Genomic DNA, 23,119 nt, shown 5'->3' on the forward strand with positions numbered 1-23,119 from the left:
GGGTACACAGATTCAGACTATGCAATTCAGACTATGCAGGGCATGTGGATAGTAGGAGATCCACTTCTGGTTATGTGTTCACCTTTGCAGGTGGTGCAGTGTCGTGGATGTCTCGCGCACAGAAGTGCGTTGCTTTGTCTACCACAGAGGCTGAGTATGTTGCAGCCACAGAGGGTTGCAAGGAGGCTATATGGCTTGATCGGCTAGTGGGAGATTTGGGGATTCATACAGGTGTACCGACATTGCATAGTGATTCCATGAGTGCTATTCAGCTAGCACGGAATCCGGTCTTTCATGCAAAGACCAAACACATTGAGGTCAGGTACCATTTCATCAGGGAGGTACTTGAGGACAAGCGCATAGAGCTTGTCAAGGTTCATACAGATGATAACCCTACAGATATGCTGACGAAGAGTCTACCTAGTCAGCGGTTTGAGTATTGTCGTGTATTGATGGGCATTGGATAGTATGCTCACTGATTGTTCTCCCTTAAAGGCACATTGTCCTTTAAGTGGGAGGTTGTGGGGGTTAAAGGTCACTGTGCCTTTACCCCGGTTATGTACAATACTCAAACACATATATAAATGAATGAAAAGAAGATTAGGGTGGTTCTGCACCCACCAAACTTGTGTGGCTCTCTATCTCTCTCCCTCCTTCTTCCATTCTTGCTTCCATTGAGAGCACTCTCACATATCCCATGCTTCTTTTAATGTCTTGATTGTGTTGAGCTATCCTAGCATGACATCTTGCACACATGATATGCATACTTGTCTTTCATATCCCACTCTGCCTATGCTCAGGCAATGGCAGGATCTGCTATAGGTGCAGTCACTGTTGGTGCCGTTCTAGATCCCACTATTGGTGTTGTGGCAATAGGTGGAGTAGAGCTACTGCTAGTTGGATCATCCAATGGTCTAGGTGTGAAACCATCGACATACCCCCATTTATCCTGAAGTACAAGAATGGTCTCCATTCGGTATTTCCATGTGCCATACTTGGAGTTGTCTAGCTTAGTAGATGCCTCCAAATTGAGGTTGCTAGTCATAGACATGGTGCAAGAAATGTACTCAAACTATCTGTGAAGTCACTATTTGAATCAACTACAAAACACTGACTATGTCAAGTGAAATCCGAACTATCTCGGTGAAGATAGAACTGCAATATATAATCAAATCTATTACAAGGCTCGTGGGTGGCAAATAATGCCAAGAGGCTTTACAAGGCTTGAATAAAGTACACAATGCCTGAAAATAGCCAAATAGGCTTTAAATGATGGCATGTGTGTGTGAAATCAAATCATGTGGCACAGCCCACATTGCTACCTCCTTCCAAGCACACACAATCCTTGCATATGCACATAGCTTCCCATCTTATCACTATGATTCACAGGCACACCCCTTGCTAGGAATAGTTTCTACATGTGAACACAATTGCCACATCATCATTTTCAACCTTTTTGCCCCTCCACCTAGATCAAGCCATATCTCTTAATCCATGAAGAATTTGAGGGCACTCCAAAAAGGAAAAACTATCAATTTTTCATGCTCTACGGGCTCATCACATCATACACACATTTTGGTGCAAGTATCATGACAAATATGAAGAGGGGAGAGGAGAAGAGTGGAGATGAGGAGGGAGGGCATAGCTAGAGAGCACACCACAAACAACTAACCGTACACTAGTTTTGTTGAATTCATAGAATATGTACAAACCCTTTTAAGCTAGGGAATCTAACCCTTTCCTTTATAGCACTATATATGTGTTAGTGCTATGCACATTTTATCACATGATGTTGAGCATGGTTTCTTAACACACAGAAACCTTGCATTTAGTCATGGTGTTTGACAGAGTGCATAAAATTTGTGTGTGTCTGAATAACAGAGGTTGCACTCACAGTATCTCTAGTCTCCTAGTTAGCATAAGGATTCAAAAGAACCTCGCATGGTGAGCACAGATAGGATAGAAATGACCTTTTGCATAGGCTAATGTAGCTCAAAGACAAGCATGTTTGTAAAATGAATCAACAATGCAGGCTCATGCAACTTCAAACATCTTATCATATACTTTCACTCATGTCAACTATTAGTCGTTTGAATAAGGGGTGTCGCCATCACCCTCCCATCAGTGTATATATTCTAAAATACTACCCCGACTACAACTTTTAACTAGGCTATTGTAGCTCAGAGACAAGCATGTTTGTAAAATGAATCAATAATGTAGGCTCATGCAACTTCTAACATCTTATCACATACTTTCACTCATGTCAACTATTATTCGTTTGAATATGGAGTGTCGCCATCACCCTCCCATTAGCGTATATATTCTAAAATACTACCTCGACTAGGACTTTTGACTATGGACTCTCTGAATGATTCAGTGGTTCACCTAGAACAATAAGTGGCTTCACATGAAAACCATTTACCAATGCCGAAAACACATTGCCATGTAGATCCACAATCCATCATGTTCCCTGCTTCAAATCCTACACAATACAATACGGCCCATGATACCTAAGATTCAATTTTCCTAGAAAATGCCCCAATTTGGAATTATAAAACATAACTAAGTCACCCTTTTTGAAAATATTGAACTTAATATTCTGGTTCACCCATGCTCTTTTGTGTACCTGAATCACTTGAGTGATATACCTAACCTGAATTCGGTCTTCCTCCAGACGAAGCAATTGCTCTTATCGGAACTACATAGACTCCTCTAGACCCATTTTCTCTTCCACAATCTATAAACTTGAAGAGATAAATTCCATTGCCACTATGAGCTTGAGCCTATAAACCAATCGGAATGGGGTCATTCCAGTGCTTACTTTAAAAGTAGTTATGTATACCCAAAAAGCCGAATCTAGCTTTGTATCCCAGTCCTTTCTTATTTTTGACACTATTAAACTTCATCAATCTCTTCATAGTTTGTTGCTGCTTTCTATCTAGCCATTTCCTTATGGGTGATACAGCTTGACATTTTGTGAATGACCATATGCACCTCTCTAAGTTCCTTGATAGTCTTGTTGAGAAAATGTCCTTCCTAATCAGAAACCAACTCATCGAGGCATCCAAAATGGGTGATGATATTTTTATACAGAAACTTTGTTGTACTTGAAGCGAAATTGTTCTGTAATGTCTGTGCCTCGATCCATTTGGTGCAGTAATCTGTAGCCATCAATCACTACATACTTATTTCCTTTGTATCAATCTATTGGTTTGAATGAACCCATTAAGTCCAAACTCAAATTTGAAAATAGTTCCTATGGCAAAATCGGATTGATTAGCATCCAATCAGCATTGTCAAGTTGGCCATCCTGTTGGCAATACCAACAATGTTTGAAAAAATCATGTGCATCCTTAATCACCATTGGCAACCATAATCTAGCTTTAAAAATCTTCTTTGCCGTGATCTCTTCTAAAAAATGACCACTGGATGCACCTTGATGGGCCTCCATTAATATTTCTTTCTGCTCATGATCCAATACACAACATCGTATCACTTGGTCAATACGATGTCAATAGAGCATCCCTGTAATAACAAGAAATAGCTTACTCCTTAAAGAAATATGCTTTCTTTGATCCACAAACATGTCTTTCAAGTACACTCCATCCGTCATGAACTCTACCATCCGATTGTATAAATACGTGACACAGATTGTTTCTATCTCAAACAAAGTTGTATCCACCATCAAATCATCAGGGATTTCCACTAGGATCTCATCTTGCTCCAATCGGATTAAACCAAGTGCTGGCTTCCTGATGGATGGATTATGGTGTACTCAAATTCTTGCAACAATAGTATCCATGTGTACTTAAATTCTTGCAACAGCAATATGCATGTGGCCAACCTACCCATCAGTTGTGCCTTGTCTTACAAATAGTACTACTCAGCTATCCACATGAAAGACAATTTTGTAATGATGGTGGAACTTTCCCAAGGAATAGATAATGCCAAGACATTCCCTTTCTATGACACAGTAATTTCTCTTAGCACTACTAGCATAGTATACAAGTTGATACTAGCCTTTTGGTCTCTTTCACATCGACACTGCTCCAATGGCTATATCCGAAGCAACAAACACATGGAAGTCCAAACTCCAAATCTGGTGATTGTAGTACCAAGGACACCATAAGTATCTTTTTGAGTATTCGGAATTATCTTTCTTGCTCCCCCCCCCCCCCCCCCCCCCCGATAAATGGAACATCCTTTGTCACCAACCAAGTGAGTGGCTAGCAGATATATGATAAGTATTGCAAGAATCGATTGTGCTATTTTACTTGACCCACAAAACATTGCAACTCCTTGATATTCTGGGGAACCTTAGCATTTTTCAATAGCTTCAACTTTAGCATTTTTCAATAGCTTCAACCTTAGCATTTTTTCAATAGCTTCAACTTTTCAGGGACCAATGGGCATTCCTTCTTCTAAAATGGCATCCCCCCCCCCCCCCCCCCCCCCCCCCAGCGCATTTCCTAGTAAAGGCACACTTGGCCGGATTCAAATTGTTTGATACCTATCAAAACACAACCATCCATGAGTGAAAGATTGGTGAAGCATTCTTCAATCCAAAGGTCATCACATTACTGGCAAATATGCTGCATTACATAATGAATGTGGTCTTATCCTTATCTTCCTCTAACATATGTATTTGGTTGTAGCCTCTAAACCCATCCAGGAAATTGTACATCTCATGACCTGCCAGAACATCTAGCAAGGTGTCACAAAATGGGAGAGGAAAGGGGTCTATAATTTTCTCAGCATTGAGCTTATGGTAATCAAGATAGATGTGAAGCCTAACATTATTTTTGGGAACAATGACAATAGGGAACAGCCAAGTTATCTTATCATTTGGGTAAACGAATCCCACCTATAACAACTTATCAATCTCCTTCTTGACTAGCTTCATGTAATTTGGATTCATACGGTAACGATGTTGTATTACTGGCTTGGCGTCCTTCTTCAAATTGATTCAGTGCACACAAAGATTTGGATGGACTCCTCTCATATCGATGTAGTCCCATGCAAAAATATCTCAGTACTCCTGCCAAGAGAGCCACTAAATGTTCCTAGAATTCCCCTATTGCATGGACACTGATCTTCACTGGCTTTGGACTACCTCAATTCCAAGATTCAATTCCTCTATATCAGCTTCTTTGACTCAAGATGTTCTCTGCATCTGCTATTCATAACGCGATTCTACTTTGATGATCAGCTCTTCCCCATATTTTTGGTATAGGGAGACTTCCACCTCATCTGGTTCTGGATTCGGCTAAACAACCTATAATTCTAGGAAGTTATTCAGTTCTTCTAGTGCAGTATTCTCAACAGTCGCCATGCAGACAATTGGTGTGAGATTCGACCACTCATACTATTCGAATATTTCTGAAACATTAGGAGAAAAGAGAACTCATTTTAGGGCCGTGTAAGAAATTCACAATTCCTTATTTTTCTTTGCTCCAAAATCTATAAAAATGAATTGGCATTAAAGGTTGCTATGATATTCTCTCTTTAGTGTGGGTTTCTCCTAGTCCTGACTCATGCATGTAATATATTTTCATGTCAAGATCCCTTAATTAACATTTAAGAATCTTTTTTTCCAAAATTTTAAACGTTTGCATGAAAGATAAACATAGACTTATCGTTGTTGACTTATCTAGGCCATAAGATTCCTTGGTCAGGTTCCTATAACTAACCTTTAAGAATCTTTGTTTTCAAATTTTTAGACATCCTCATGAAAGATTAACATGGATTTATCACCATAAGTCCATTACTAACACTTTTTTTTTATAAAAAGTTGACGAGGGTGTGAAGCAATGGGAAAACATTGCTCAAAAAAATGGCAACATGCGACCACATCATGAAGAACAATCCACCAAGAAAAGACTTTACCATCTCCATATTTATTTAGAAGAACAGTATGCACCTGTGTGAAGACGAAGGAAGGGTTCACAACTAGGTGCAATGCAAAGAGAGAAGATGAGGATAGAAGTCTTATAGCATATCGATGGATCGATGGAGGGGGGTTTTACCCAAAATGTCCAATCAGAAACTCTACTCCTCCATTTTCAATCCGACAACACTGCTGAAGTTTGCGGGTGATGGCATTATATGTTAAAACTCAATTTGCTGCTTTGGAAATGTACAAAGGCCTATACCAACAAGGGATAGGAATGAAATTGTGACAAATAGTAGAAAGATCTAAATCAAAAGAGCAACTATAGAAAGAAACTAAGAACACACGAAGACAAAGGAGATGTTGAGGAAAGCAAGAACAAAAGTCACACTCTTAGGAGATAGACTCAGAAATAGAAAATTTTGCAACCTTGCAGAACTAAAAGTTGGCAGCGGAGGATGCAAGCATAAAGTTCAAATGGAGAAAAGGATTTTTACTCATGTGGGATAAGAAAATTCATGAAAAAATGTCAACGCTTTTATGGCTAATCCTTCGTAAGGCTATGTGGACTAATTGTAGGAGTGAGCATCCTGGAAAAGAAGATGGCATGTGTAAAAGATATCATAGTCCCAAAGAGGATGTTTTTCACTTGTTCATTGCATGCCCAAGAGCCAGAAACACTCGTTTGTCTCAAGAGACTTGATTGGTAGCAATCATTCTCTTTTTCTTATATTAGCACTCTTCATTTCCGTGGACAAATTTCACAATAGCTAGCTCAAAATTTTGATTTTGTATGGCTAGGTTTCTAGCCCTTATTACACATTTCTCATTAGGAATTTGTGTTCCTTTGATGCCAAGATCATGAAGATCTTTATGTAGCTTAGCAGCCAAAGTATCCTTAGCTCGTAGTGAGGCATTTGCGTGTTTGTCACTACCCTTCAACTTCACGGTAATCTTGGTATTGGTACTGGGCTTCCTTTCTCAAGGGCAATGTCCTCGTAAGTTCTAATGGGATTCATATTTTGATTTATTACAAGTCTAGACTCAACCTCCTGAATGGCTAAGTGCACTCTGTGGTATAGTGTCTGATTGATGTGTGCTAGCATCCATAGCACAACCTCCTAGATAGACTCGTTCCTTTTTGGCTTTGCATAGTTCAATCGATTCCTAATATCATGTTTATTAATCTCCTCTGCAAACCTACAAAGAAGTCATCTTTCATTTGGTCATAGATTCAAAGTATCGCACTAGATGTTTGATGCTAGTTTGCCTTGCACAAGGTGCACAAAGAGTAGCTCATGTACTCCCTGTCACCTAACATACTGTATAAAAGCTTTGTAAGCTTTGGCAATTCACCTTCGCGTGTCTTGAGCAACAATTGTACCCAAGAATTGAACTTCCTTTGCTCTTCTCAATGATAATCCTAGTAGTGTCATTGACCGTATGCCTAGAACTGCTTGAGGCTTCACCCTCCATGCCCTTATGCATATAGGTATTTACACCAATGCTCTTTTGTATATGTGGCTAGCCTTTTTGGCCCTGCTAATGCATGGGGCCAGTGCTCCAAAAAAACCTTTTTATGAGCCTTGAAATATAAAGGTAACATCAAGATTGAATCAGGATGGAATTATAAAAGTCTATAAAAATAATAGGCTAACGGACATTTATAACTAAAACATGAAAATCCTCTACCTTAAAATTAAAGGTAGCCCTCAACTCTGGCTAGAATTTTTCAATTTGAACCGGGAATTTTGTATGCTCAACCGAGTTCTGTGAGCATTGAATAGGGCAAGGGTGGGGGTTTTTGTCCAAAGGGCTTTCAATGTTTTTTGTTTGTATTTGTTCAAGATGACTTTGTTAAGGAGGTCATTAGTGTTTTAAATGACATTAAAATGTTAGGTTAGCTCCGTCTTCTTGCTATCCATCTACTCTTCCTTTCATTAAAGAAGCTTCATCAAAAGCAAGGTCGTAGTAGTTTTGCCGCCTTGTTATACATACGGAGGTGTGGATGGAAGAAAGGCTTTATGGATTTATGAGAGTTTAAAAAAGATTCCTTTATGAGCAACTCACATGGCACATGGGTAGCCCATAATTCTTTCCATAAAAATAAGTCATGTTGAGCTCACTAGCGTGTCAACAAGATTCCCGATCACCTGTCACAAGTTCTCTTTGGGCATATCCTCAAGATTAATAAGTAACTAGCATGGCTAATGATTTAACAAAACATCTTGGTCCACAATTTGTCGAACTAGCTTGTGCATTCTCACAACCGTACATGCTTTGTGGACCAGGCGGCTCATACATGCATTGTCATGCAAGCATCCAACCCACTACTTGTGTTGCATAACAAGTAGCTGGACTGTCCTAGACTTTAACATTGACCTCGTGCAAGTTCATTTTGTAGGACACACTAGCAAAGCGCACAATCGTTAGCAACAACATGAATTGAATAGTTCCAGCATGTGTAATGGATGCTTTGTGTATCCTCTCTATGATCCTACATGGTTACAAGAACTGAAACATCTTTTCCTTGGTAATCTGTTGTCCAATTGACGAAGAGGGAGCCGCTTAAGGATGGTGGACCAAGCATATATCCAGTACGATAAAAAAGCACACTGAAAGAAAGAGCTCCCTTTATTTAAGATTGAGACCAGATTCAATGATATTTAGATTCATTTCAACAATGGAAATCCCAAGGAAAACAATTTCTAATTAATGAATCTAGTTCTCAAGCCTCCAACTGAAGTTGCTGACAGTTTTCACTTTAGGCAGTCAAGACAGATGATTAAGGCAGCCGGACTGAAAGGCATTCACCCCACAACCCACAAAATAGGAAGCAAACAACTTCGAGAAGCTCCACCAGTACTCCATCCCCACCTTCACATGCTTTTGCAAACGATTTGCAGAATCAAATCTCTTCAAGTTCATTTCATTGGATACTTGTTCGCTAAACAAAACACTTCAGGCAGTTCGACCCTTTAAATAAAGGTATTCCTTAAATACATCTCACATTCAGGCAACCCTTCTGCCAAAATTACGCTCAAAACTCCATATCCACGATTCCGTATCTTATCGTCCCTTGGAATTAAAGCTTTACTCGAATTGGGACTTCAAAATATTTTCTACGAACCCAATAACTACCCTTGATTGCACTCTCATTCACAAAAAAATACATTTTGCCCTGTAAGAATCTGCCACCTATCAATAATTTACCAGATTTCTTCGATTCTTAGATATAACACCGTCATCGAAACAGTTGCTCCTACTAACTATGTCATTAAAGCAAAATACCATACCCGTCGTTACCATAATTGTACACTCCGACCATGTGCAAGAGTTCAAAAACCAGAAACGTTGCTCTCATCCCCTAACAAAAGCTCGTTTGAGGCTAGTCGACCACATGTTAAAATGAGTTGGAATGAAGAAAAGTGCTCTGACTAGGCAAACAGAGTTTTCAAAATAGCCTAGAGCTTAGCATTATAAGGCAACTTCGAACTCGAAAACCTCCCACTAAGTGTAACACTGACATGGTACCCAATTCTTTACCTCGAAGTACTGGGAGCAATCTTATGATAGTGTTATATCAGTATCCCATAGTCATCTTTTCCCTAATTACGAGGTAACAGTTTGTACTTGGACAAGCGGGCTAGAGGCTGTAAAGTAGCAAATCCTCGTTTGAGGAGTTATCACTGCCCACACTTTAGATCCATTCGAAAAAACCAAGCCAACCGTGAGGATAATGACTAAACCAATACATTTTTTTGTTAGGTTTTAAAACAAGCTAATCACTCCAAAAACTCACAACTGCAATATCTTAAAAGGTTCGTCAATACTAACAGATACCAGAAATTGCAAAATTATGCATCACGTGCAAATCTAGCAGAAAACTATCCAATCGATCCTCCTGGAGGCAGCTGCAATGTCCCGAGCTGCCATCCGTTGAGAGGTTAAGTTGTTCCAGCCTGTGCATGTTATCATCTGTCAGACCTGAGGTTCGCTCCAATACGAAATCGGTCAGGGTCCGTCGCAAACTCTGGCTTTTTTATAGAAATTATATCACGACCGCCACCAGTGCTTGTGATTCGAACAGTTATCTCCTGCCCCACCTTGAATAGGCGCTCGAGAACAGCCAGACCACCCGTAAAACCAAGGTCTGTTGCTGGAAGGTAACCCTCTCTGCCACTGGGCATGTTCACAAAATAGCCAACGGGCATTACGTCCTTGATAATAGCTTGGTGAGTCCCTGGCGTGCCCTTGTCAAGCATCTTTGCCGGGTCCATATCAATACGCCGTGCTTCCTCATCAGGATCAGATTGCTCCATTCTCAAAGCATTCATCCGCCTCCTCCTCTCCGCTGGGTTAACATAAGAGCGAGCAAGAAATTTGCGACAGAGAGCGGGGAGCCCCTGAGAGAAGGCAGGGCGGGAACGCTGCGCAAGGGGGGAAAAGGCCGTGTGTTTCACCAAAGCATCAAAATCTTGAGTTGCAAAACCCCTGGCGGATTTCAGACCTGTGCAGAACTGCCCAAAAGAGTCAATACGATGGGAAGGTAATGCTTTCTGTGGAGAAGAGTGAGAGAGGAATCGCAAAGCAAAAGAAGCTTGCTTCATGGTGAGACTCCGGAGATAAGCTTAAAGGCAAGCTTGCAGGAGCTAAACGAGCTACAGCAGAGAGCTTCAAAGGGCAAAGCAAACTGCTCTCACACCTTGCAGCTTCAAGGGTTTTGGACTCTCACTCAAAATGTCCAAAGGTAAATAGCCCTAACTTAATGCCCTAGCCCAAAAATCTTGTAGCTTCCAGGTTTTGCCATCAAGGTGGGTGCTTAGGGTGGGTTCACATCAGCCGGCGCCCATGAGGAAATGACACTTTTCAGAGATGGCCGTTGGGGATTCACATCACCCGACGGCCATGATATAGGCACAAAATGCATGTCAGCAAGGTGTGATTGGCTCAGCGTTTGGTGTTGGCAATCTGGGAGCCTTGTTGGCGAGGGTTTAAAACCCAATTGAAAAATTTCGCGCACGATTCTGTCAGACGGCCATGGATTTTTCCGGCCTTCCTATGGCGGACATAATTTTTTCTTCTCGACGTCCGTGCCCAACCCTCCCATTGGGCCACCTGAGACAACAGCCTTGCCTTGCACCCTTTTGACGATGGCCGCCAGTTGATGTGAACCCAGCCTTACACACCAAAAGCGCACCAGCCCAAGCCAAAATAATTTGCTTGCTTGTCACATACACACCGCCAACGGGTGGGTGGTGAAGCTATGGAGTGTGTCGCAACACGTCTTGGGTTCGCGTTCGAGCCCCAAATGCTACAAGTGCAATTAATTTTGGGTAGCGTTCTTGCCTACCCAAGCTTGGGCGGCCTACAACAATTACGAGTTAAATGGCACCTCGACGCGCATTAAAATTTTTTTTCAGCTTTCTTATCTTCAATTGACCTTATCCGTTTGAGATGTTGAAAACTAGTGCTTGCACTTCTACCTTTTTTACCAATTCTCGATATCGGGTGGGCGCAACCCCGTTGTGTAACCGACCTGACATACAAAATGTCCTAGCCAATAACGTTTAAACCAACAAGCAGCTAAAGCATGTGGGTATGTCTCCTAGGGCACCAACTCAATATGTATTATGTTACTACCTCGTCCAAAATCGAGGGTATGGGGGGACAAGAATATGCATGGATTCCCCAAAAAGTTCTAAATATGCAAGGGGAAAATATGATAATCTCTAGTCCTCCCTACCACAAAGCATAAGGTTTATACTTATAAAAATATGAAAGATTTTAGGATTTGTACATATTTTTCATAATATGTGAGACCTAAGGGGGGGTCTTTTGAATGAGGGGGGTTAAAACAAAAATTACACTAAAATATAAAAACCCAACTCCTTTCATAATCATGTAACTTTTTCATGTGTTACCCAAATTTCAAGGCGTAAAGACATATGTGAAGCTTTTTTAGTGTAGAACACAATCATGCTAATTTGCCTAACTTTTACTCATGGCATATTGTTAAATTCATCTCATACTCAAAATTTTTATAGGTATTCTTACTAAAAGGAGTTGGCGCCCCAGGGTATGTCTCTACCAGTCTTAGGGGCAGCTCAGGGCTTTATCTTGGTCACCTCGTATGGGGGTGTTGTTGGCACTTTCAATTTTGATACATTGCCCAAAAAAAAGAAAGTAATGGCCTAAGGATTTCTTAGTCCTTATAATCTAAAGATTAGTACTCTTAATAATATTTAGTTTGTTTCATTGCATGGCAAATCCTTATAATCCAAAGACTAGTACTCTTAATAAGATTTAGTTCAGTTCATGGCAATTATAGTCATTAGCACTACCTAGCAATCATGGTTGCTAGCATTGCCTTCTGAGCAACTCTCTCCATCATTTTTATGAAAAAGTGTCCTATCGTGGTGGATAATGTTTTTGTTTCATTAAATGTTCCCTAGTTTTTTGACCCGTAGAGAAGCTTCTTTTACCTCCAGGTTTGAAACAGAAGTATAACCTAGGTGTTGACTAATTCATATTCAGTTAGCACATCACACGGGTCAGGGATATTAAACCTCTTAAAGGCATTGATATGAAAAACATCATGTGCTTTGTATTTTGAAGGCAAGTCAAGAATATATGCTTGGTAACCTGTCCTTTTCTTGACTAGAAAAGATCCATAGTATCGAGGTTTGAATTTCCTTAACCCTTAAATTTGATCCTTCTTAGGTTTGACCTTTAAAGACACCTCTTTAGATTCTCTCTCGCTCTTGTGCTTATCAATGTACGCTTTTTGTTGATCTAAAGTGGCTTTAAGATGTTCCTACTCTAAGGCTTTCCTGTTGCATTGCTTCTAGTGTCACCTTCAAGTTTTTTACATTGCTTATTGGATCACACCACATTACTTGAGAGAAGAATTGTTTGCCATATGAAGCCCTAAAAGGGTTGAACAATTCTAAGACAACCAATATCACATTCTTAAGCATCACTTCAATAAGTGAGCTCAAATAAAGGACTGCCACCACACACGACCTCCCAACATTGAGAGTGGTGATTCTACCTGGCCAACCCTCCAATAGGCAAATCTTTTTTCTTAAGCACACCTTTACATTGTTTAGTATGTACATTCAATAGAGGCCTCACACTTTAGAAGGCCTCCCAACATAGAAAAGCACGCATAGAGTGATGATCCTATCTAGTCTAGGATGGTCCTTGACCCCCACCCTAGAAGCTAATTTCATTGTCTTTTCTTGGGGGCTCTTACCCTTCTCTTTTTTATATGATAGAGAAAACATGTTTTGAAAGCATGAACACAGTGTTTTGGAAATGTGCTTAAGAAAGCGATTTGGTCTAAAAATCACTTTCTTCAGCAGAATTCCATAATTTGGATGCTCTTCATTTTCTACATTGTTGGGTGTATCTTTTTTACTATTTTTTGGACTTCTGATCAATTTTATAGAATGTGGGAGACAAACAGAATGTGTGGGATGATTTTTCAATAACGTGCTTAAGAAAGTGATTTGGCCTATTGGACAATTCCCAACCCTCAAAATCGCTTTCTTAATCACACTTTTACATTTGTTATTTCTTGCATATTTTTGCTTGCTCTTCTTCGTATACAGGGCCAATTGGGACTACTTGTCTGATTAAGCTCTTGCTTGCAGCCCGGAAGACTATTAGAGCTCATGGCAAGGACAAAGAAAATCAACCAGGGTGGTTGGTAAGGGGCCTCCCATTGCTCAAGCAATAAGCTACCACTCCCTGTGTCAGAGGTTCTAATAAGGAAGATGAAGTCAGTTCATATTCTTAAACAGGCAAAGAAGAAGAGGTTTTCCGAAAAGGTGACAGCGCTTACGGAGGTAAGGAAGGCACAAAAGGCCATGGGATATGCAATTCCAAAGGCTCCCTTTCAAAGGCTTGTGAGGGAGATCTATGATGATAATTAGCTAGGGTATAGATGGCATAGGTTTGCAATGTTTGCTCTCCAAGAGTCAGCTTGAGATTGGATGATAGAATTCTTCCAAGCTAGCATGATTGTTGCTGCTCATACTCATAGAGTCACCTTGATGGGGTAAAGGATCTTGAGACTCTCAAGCGAGTTCATTATAGATACGATAGACTCCTTCATCCATGTGATTGGGTGGACCTAAGAATGAGAGATATTCTATTAGTGCCACTAGTAAGGAAACCAAAGGATGAAGGGATACAAATAGAGGAGGTAACACACAACAAGGACATAAGGGGCAAGGCTGCTTATGAACAAGCCATGAGAGAGCAGAGGGATGCTTCCAATAGGCAATTCATTTAAGAGACTGCCCTAAGGGACCTTAGAAATAATCAAAGGCTAATTGAGATGGGGTCAAATATTGTCATCACGTTGAAAGATGCCACTTTTGCAAGAGATAACAAATTGACTCAAGACTATTTGCGAGCTTTGCGGTCATGAGGAGAGTGGGTTACTTATACAAATCTTTTGTTTTTTCTCAAGTAATTGATCTTCATTCTTAAGTGATGAATATGGGTTGAGTTTCTTCATTAATTCATGATATAGATTGAGGTTCTTATACAATGCACTAATAACAATATTTTTACTAGCATATATAGAGCAGGGTTAAAAGAGCAACATCAAATTGCAATGTCACTTCACCATGATCACTATCATCCTCTTACCTTATCACTCTGAGTAAGTGAATAAGACATTTTACTTCATATCTTCTATCATTTGTTATTGTAATGTTGATTGATGTATCTATCTTTTTTTGCAGCAACCATTGGAGCCTAGTCTATATTGATCTTCAACAAAAATAAGTATTTCAGACAAACTCCCTCTATGGAATACATAAGGAGCTTGATTCGTATGTTTCCTTTCTTTACTATAGCCGTATATAAATATAGCTCTGAGTTAACAATAGGATTTTATCTTGCAGGGGCGTGAAAAGGTTACTTCACCATTGTTAACGATAGGATTTTATCTTGCAGGGGCATGAAAAGGTTATTGGATGTCTTGGGTCATTGTTGTCCAAATATAGACTTGCTAGATGTTGTTCAAATCAATGACTTAAGGGTAAGGACATTTTTTGTTGTTCAAATCACTGACTTAAGGGTAAGGACATTTTTTGATGTTCAACGATGTTTTTAACCTCCTGCATTATAAACCATATCTTAAAGTTGCTATGTTTGTGCAGGATCCACAACAAGATGATGCCCATTCATGTGGGTGGAGCCGAATGATCCATGCCAAGTATTTGTTAGATACTTACTTTGCAAATCTGCAACCAGGTAGGGTAAATATATAAATCCGTACATTCATAATGACTCTTGTACAAATGCCGTTGTAAAACAAAATATAATACAATCTTTCTTATTCTTGTTCTTGATTGCAAATTACAGAGGATAGTTTTACATCAGTGTATGTGGACAGATATAGATCCATGGTCATAGAAATGCTCCTTGGCTATGCTTATAAAGTATCCTGAGAGAGACGCAGAGAGAGATCCAGAGGTAGTGCTTCTGAAACAAAGGAGCCCACTGTCATGGAGCCTGATGAAGGGAAAGGAGCCTACTGCCACAAGTGGTATAAAGGATCAGGGGGTTGAGGAAACCCTTCTATAGCTGAGGACAGTCCTAAAGTGGAGGAGAAGATTCCCAGTGAGGGCCAACACCCACCATGAGGATGTGGCTAGAATCAAAGTTGGGGAGAATGTTGCATCTTGAATTGCAACCACCCCTAAATGTGAAGTCATGAGCCCGGGGTGAAGGATAAAAAGACAGAGGGAAAAGTGAGGGGCAAAGCCGCGAAGGACAAAGTAGCCAAGTATCACTTCCACCTAATGACTTCTTGTAAAGGCGATCGGTAGCACCTGCCTCTTGTGCCAGTTTCATGCCAGTATAAATAGTAGTCCAAGTCATATATTTAGAAAGATCAAGTGCACAAACAAATGTGGGAGTGAATGCAAAAGCATATAAGAAGATTGCTTGAAGAGAAAGAGAGTTTCTATTTCATACGACCAATCAGCTAGATACATCAAAATAGGTTGTATTTGACACATGCTCAGCTCTTTCTCTCAATTCTAGACCTTAGTCCAACTCACGTCACATATGTTGCACTCGATTCTCATTAGTTTGCAACAGAGTGAAACTCATTCGGCTATCTTGAAACAACAATTGCCCCACACCCAGAAGATGAAGGGCCCTTGGGACAAATCATTGTACCACATCACAAATCCATGCATTCAATGTTAACAAGTATTATTACCTAGTATGTAGAACTTATATCGAATTCTAACGTAGCTTGCTAGGAGCTAGCTAGCAATGACTTAACACTACTCACTTCTAGTTGGCTATCTAGTTAATGTTACTTAGCTATGTAGTAGTGCTAGTCATCTCGTTGTAGTAGTAGTTAGATATCCAATAATCTAAGTAGCAGTGCTAGTCATCTCGTTGTAGTAGTAGTTAGATATCCCAATAATCTAGGTAGCCACTTAGAAGCTCTATTAGGTTAATTAGAGCTGAGCTCTATTAGGTTAATTAAAGCTGAGCTCTTATTGAATTTACACTCCTACCCATCTAGTGGAAACTTATTCCTCATCATATTCATACCATGAAAGGGAAAAGTGTACCTATGGACTTCATGATAGGGTTTCCTAAGATAAGGACATGGCATGATGCCATTTTTGTTGTTATAGACAAATAAATAGTAGTAGCCCAAATTATTATTATCAAAACTAGAGATACACCATGAAAACTTTATATTTCACTACGATAGCAGATTCATATTAGATTTTTTATTCGATGCCATTAGGACTAAGCTAAAATTAACGTCTACCTATCATCCTCAAAATGGTGGGAAGAAAGACATACTAAACCAGGGCTTAAAAGATATGGTAAGAATGTAAAAGGGCTCACTCAAGGGTGAGTACCTACATACAAGAGATGATCCATACAAAACTACTATTTGGCCAAATCCAAGTAGTCCCCCATCCTCTCTACTCTTGTCCCAATAGGTAAACTCCCATGTGCACAAAACTTCTATTTGGCCAGATCCAAGTATTCCCATCCTCCTTACTCTTGTCTCGATAGGTAGACTCCCATGTGTATTGATGGATTGGTGGTAGTGGGCGCTTAGGGCTCTGATGACTCATTGTATAGAAGACAATGTCTCATCTTGTATATGATCCCAATAAATTTCTAGGCTCTAATCATAGGGTACCATTACCACTCCAAATGGTAGAGGCTAAGGTCCTAGTCCTATGAGTCTCATGGACCTTGTATTTCTATGCAGGTCTATCATCAATCCCTCGCCAGAACAAACCCTTGCATACCATAGCTCACTTTCCCTCCTTTTGTGTGGCATCCCACTACAATATGAGGCTTGCCTCTCCTTTATTTGTAGAGGATTAAGGTCCTCATTCATGTTAATATCTAGTTGGGCTCATAGGGATGCATCCTTGCGCATTGTCACTAGATGACCAGAGTGTATTTGAAGCACACCACAAGAGGCTAGCCTCTAGTAGGATCTCATCCAACTAGCCAGGCACCCTCAATAGCATGTTTTGGTACCCCAACGTGGAGGTACTGGTACCAAATGTGTTAGCACATGAAATGGGTTTCTGACCATGGAAACCCTGATGTTGAGAGCCTTACGGGTTCTCTGTTATTGCTTAAGTAGAGTGGCTAAAATGGTTGCCTTCATATACCCATATTTCACAACATCCTCCCACTTGGAGGCCTCCTCAATGACTATCTCCATCATGGCAAATTTTCTCCTCAAGCATAGGACTGCTCCCTGGGGATTTCTTTGTATGGTGATGAAGGATGTCAAAATCTCTCTTGAGTAAACTTCTAGAAAATGTGCTTAAGAAACCAATTTGACCTGTTGGGCAAGCCTCCAACAGGCCAAATTGATTTCTTAAGCACATTTCTCAAAATGTGATTAAGAAAGCCATTTGGCCTATTGAGCAATCCTCCAATAGCCAAAATCGCTTCCTTAAGCACAATTCTCAAAGGGAGCTCAAATAGAAGATCTAGGTTGTAGGAGGCCTCATATAAATTCAATTACTATTTCTCTTAAGCACAATTTGTAGGTCTTCTCTCTTTGAAAATATGTTTTCTTTATCAGATCCACAATAAGGGCAAGTTTTCCTATAAGAGGATTGTGTACTTCACTTCTGATATTACCCTCATGGAGGATCCTAAACCTACTAGACTCTTCATTCTATGTTTCTTGATTTTCTTGTGTTGATGTCTATAAGTATATATTGATGAAGAGTTTTAAATGATGTAGGAAAAAGGAAAAGGACTTCAGAAAGAGTATCAACTACCCCCAAGGAAAAGACACATGACCTCGAAGGTTCCAAGTCAAGAGAAGAAAGCAAATCATGTGTGAACTACTTTTTGACTTTCTTTATAAGTTCAATGCCCAGCATGATTTCCACAGTTTCTATGAAATGTTCAACAAGGAGCTGGATTATTCAGATTTGGTTGATCAACATATTGAATTTCTAGCTCAACAATGCAAACGTCTTTCAAAAGCTCACAGGGGAGGGCAAGGTTTGTACTGCAAATAAGTATTACATCCACATCAAGGATTTAGTGATGACAGATAACAAGTTGAGGACTTCCATTCATAAAAGATATGACCTCTTACAAAAGCATGTTAAGGTAGAGTGCAACATGTACAATGAAAAGTGCAAACTTCTAGAGGAATGTTTGGCATTTGTACTATACCTGAACTATCACCAGGTTGACACTAAGGAAGGATTGGAGATGCATGAAGATGAGAAAGAAGATGAGAGGCCCTAGGATCAAGAGCCAGAAGAGTAGGATAAATAGGAACTGCAAGAGGAGGGGGAAGTATCAGAGTAGGATGATGAAGAGGAGTTGATCGATGTAGTCAAGGAGAGAGATGAAGCTACTGCACTCGACCTTGTGGCACTAAGGGCAAACACACTTAATGGCCCAGTAAGTATTGAAGGCCTTGACATTGAAAGATGCAGCCATGTTGTGCCATTGCTTCCCACTTTCCAAATTGGAGATATGGATTATATTCTCCTTCATGACATCCAAGCAATATTTGACTTGAGGGAGGATTGTGCACTGACAATGATTGCCCAAGCCTCTGCCATATGGATTCTGAGATTATTGCAAAGGATGACCCTTTCCATGGCATTGAAGAGGACTTCAACCCATAGGAATGTCTATCCATGTGCTTTGAAGAAGCTGAGGGAGACTCTAACATCAATGATGAGACATTGGATGAAGATTCAAAGAGATCTTAATTTTGACAAGATAAAAAAAAGGAGGAGCAGAAAAGAATACCAAACGATATCATAAAGAGAAGCGTCTTCCTTTGGAAGGACAAGGATCTAGAGGCAGATGAGAATATGAAGGTGAGTAATCTTGCCTTTTAGTATCTCTGCTCTCATTTTGATTTAAGTAACTCATTTTCATTTAAGTGATCTTGTCTTTTGAGATCTGTATTCTCATATTGCCTTTAATGGAAAGCTCTTTTTTATTTTGCTTTGTGCAATTATATGTTGAAGATGATTCCTTCCTTATGAGGTCTGATGGGAGCAAGGAGAGATGTCTTGGTTAAGTTGCTAGCCTCTCGAGCACTATATCAAGATGCTCTCTTCTGCAAAAATATTAGTTTATCACCAGAACTTAAGTAAGGATGATGAGAAAACTATTTGGTTCTTCAAAGATTTGTTAGAATTTTTGGGAGGTGATCAAATCAACCAGCAAAAGGACAAGATCATTCTTGTCAGAAAAATCTCTATTTACAATATTTTTGGTTACTATCCTGACAAGATCTGCTCTAGGGAAAGATATTATCTTGCTTACATTGCCTATGCCCTTGCAAGTGGCATTACGAGCCCTCTCAATTTAGATGTTCATGGAAAATACCATCTTCTCAGGTTTAGAGAGCCAGCTTTAGCACATGAAGCCATTCTCACGAGGAGGATTTGGGTGAGGAACTCATGCTTGTGCCTATGTTCAAGGACCCATTAAGTGGTGGCCCTACTCCTGTGTGCTTGTTCCTAGAGCCATTGCTAGTAGTGAGCCTATTGTTTGGCTCGCTCTAATGGTAGCGAGTCTCCTTGACTCATGGCCTCTTTCTATCGAGGGGCTACTTTATGATTGGGGATGCTTCATCCAATGGTTTTAGGGACTTCCATCACATTTTTTGGTGGTGTGGCCACCTTCTCAGCTTTTTCATGCAGTAGTGCCACTTGTGAACCTTTTGGTAGTATCGTGTCTTGCTTCGATTCTCTTTTTGTGGCTGTGGTTTTTATAGTCACTCCTATGCTCTAGCCTGATTGGTTCATTGTTGTGCCTACTTCCATCATGCAGGGTTGGCCTTGCCAAAGTCTTGGGGTTTCTCATAGTAGAGGCCTCTCCTTGCTTGCTTCGACATGCTCATCATTCTCATTGCTTGTCTCCCCCTTTCATGAACTTGGGGCTTACTGAGTTCTTGTAGTAGCAGTTACCCTATGTGTTGCAACAGCTTGGTTGATTGTAGTTTAACACCTTTGAAGATCTCCAAGGCTTGCTTCATTAGCCTCTCTTCAAGCGTAACCAATTTTCTTTTTAACATAAGCACTTTGTCTTTGGCTGGGCCCTATAGTGCTTCTAGGTTGCCCACTCTATCTTGTAGCATAATGCTCTCCTTAGTGACCCTATCACACAAGTCAGTGACCTACTTCACTTGCTTCTTGCACCTCTTACTAGCCTTTGACAGCCATTTTTTGTCAGCCCGTGGTGATTCAACTTCACACCATGCCTCTTCTGCTGCTTGCAATGCTTGTCGCCTTTCTTCCATGGTCTTTTGGAGCACTGCCTTGTCCTCTTACCTTCTTGCCCAGATTGTCTTTTCCCTTGGCCTTACAACAATTCTTCTCATCCTTTAGCTGTCTCGCTAAGTGTACTCACTCACCTTATCCAAGGTGAATGCCCTTGCCACATAGCATATGACGTTGCAAGGCTATAGGTGGAAAATGGCAACATACAGCTACATCTCTTAGGGGGTTGCATTGGTGATATCTATTTCAAGAAGTGGGTGGCAATAACTAGTAGAGTTGTTACTGTACAAGAATAGACAAGACAAAATATGCATGTTGATGTGCATGATAGACCAAATCTTGTTGGCCTAGAGACATGATAGACCAAATCTTGTTGGCCTAGAGATAATCAAAGGCTGACTGTGCTGGGGCCAAATATTGTCATCAATTTGAAAGATACCACTTCTGCAAGAGATATTCAGCTGTCCCAAGACTGCTGTTTACTAGCTTTGAAATCACAAGGAGAGTGGATGATGGATACAATAAATTTTTTTGTTCTCAAGTAAGTGATCTTCTTGATTAAGTGATGAATATGGGTTGAGTTTCTTGATTAAATGATGATATGGAATGAGTTTCTTACACAAAAACACTAATAACAATATTTTTACCAACGTGTATAGAGTAGGATTAAAAGAGTAGCATCAAGTCGAGGCTCATGTACTTGATCCTTGCATCTCTTTCTTACTAAGAAATCTAAATATTTCTACGAACAATATTGTCAAGTGGTTTAAACACTGTGACTTCACCATGATAACTATCATTCTCTTACCTTATCAATTAGAGTAAGTGAATAAGGCATTTGACTTCATATCTTCTATCATTTTTGTTGTAATTTTGTTGCAGCAACCATTGGAGACTAGTCTATATAGATCTTCAATTAAAAACATGTATTTTATATGAAATCCCTCTATGGATTACATAAGGAGCTTAATCTGTATGTTTTTCTTCTTTACTATAGCTCTATAAACAAAGCATTGAGTGGTTACTTCACCATTTTTAACAATAGGATCTTATCTTGCAGAGGCATAAAAAGGTTATTAGATGTCTTGGATCATTGTCCTCCAAATATAGACTTGCTAGATTGTGTTCGAATTGTTGACTTAAGGGTAAGGACATTTATGGGTGTTCAACAATGTCTTTCGCCTCTTGCATTATAAACGATAGCTTAAGTTTGTTAACTTTGTGTAGGCGCCACAATAGAAGGATGCCCATTCATGTGGGTGGATGACAATGATCCATGCCAGGTATTTGTTAGATAGCTTTTAGATCCGCTACCAAACAATGTAAGTATATAAATATGTATATTCATAATGACTCTTGTATAAACGTCATTGTGAAAGAAAATATAATCTAATCTTTCTCTTGTTCTTGCATGCATCTTACAGAGGATAGTTTTACATCAGTATATGTGGATGGATATAGATCCATGATCATAGAAATGCTCCTTGGTTATGCTCATAGAGCATCCTGAGGGAGACGCGGAGAGAGATCCAAAGATAATATTTTTGGAGTGAAGGAGCCCATAGTCATGGAGGCTACTATTGTCATGGAGCCTGTTGTTGAAGGGAAGGAGCCTACTGCCACAAGTGGTATAAAGGAGAAGGGGTGAGAAAACCATTCTAGCTTAGGGTAGTCCCAAAGTGGAGGAGGAGCTTCCCAGGTAGGGACAGCATCCACATGAGGAGAATCCACTGCTTGAAGCTATCATGCCCATTGTGTCTAAGGGGCTGCAATCTCTACCTAATGAACATTCTTTACAGCAGCCTCCAACTTCATCTACATAGGAGTAGATATATTATCATCATAGTTGTACTTTAGAATTTTATTATGACTCTCATTTTTGTATTGATACAATACCTGTAAGATGAGTTTTGATTTATATTAAACAATCCCATTTGGGATGTCTTTGTTTATGACTTACTCACTTTTGTATTGATACATCTGACCTATAACATGGGTTTTGATTTCTCTCACAACAATTAATCCCATTCGGGATGTCTTTATATATTCTTTGCAATACATATAACATGTGGTGGTAGTCAATGGTAGAAACATTGAATTCAAATTAAGACTCAAGGGTACCTTCTTGCAAGGCTTTAAAGATAGCACATGGAAATCAGTAAAGTCAACAAAGGTTGAGACCTTATCACTTGTAAGAACTATAACCTTTCCATTACGAATAATTCATGTACAAAAGGTTCATATAGGTTTTGCCCCCCTCAAAAAAAAAGGTTCATATAGGATGAAAAAGTTTTAGTTTGCATTAGTGTTAGAGGGCTACTACAATTCAAAGTATGTATACAAATCTAGACTAGTAGCACAATTTCTCCAATTTGCTTCCCTAATAGTTGAGTATAGATCTTGACTAGTGGTAGAGCTTCTCTAGTATTCTTAT

The 23,119-nt window shown here is 39.8% G+C and overlaps 1 protein-coding gene across 1 annotated transcript; it reads right to left on the reverse strand.

Moving 5' to 3' along the window:
* Nucleotides 1-9,702: 9,702 nt before the first annotated feature.
* LOC147898182 (uncharacterized) lies at nt 9,703-10,678 on the reverse strand. The gene has a single exon (XM_087379072.1). The coding sequence runs from the start codon at nt 10,498-10,500 to the stop codon at nt 9,865-9,867; it is 636 nt and encodes a 211-aa protein (XP_087235198.1). The 5' UTR covers nt 10,501-10,678; the 3' UTR covers nt 9,703-9,864.
* Between the last annotated feature and the right edge of the window lie 12,441 nt (nt 10,679-23,119).

The sequence above is a fragment of the Dipteris shenzhenensis genome, chromosome 9 (genome assembly GCF_047967505.1).
Source record: "Dipteris shenzhenensis isolate YYH24624 ecotype China chromosome 9, Dip_SZ_1.0, whole genome shotgun sequence".
NCBI lineage: Eukaryota > Viridiplantae > Streptophyta > Polypodiopsida > Gleicheniales > Dipteridaceae > Dipteris > Dipteris shenzhenensis.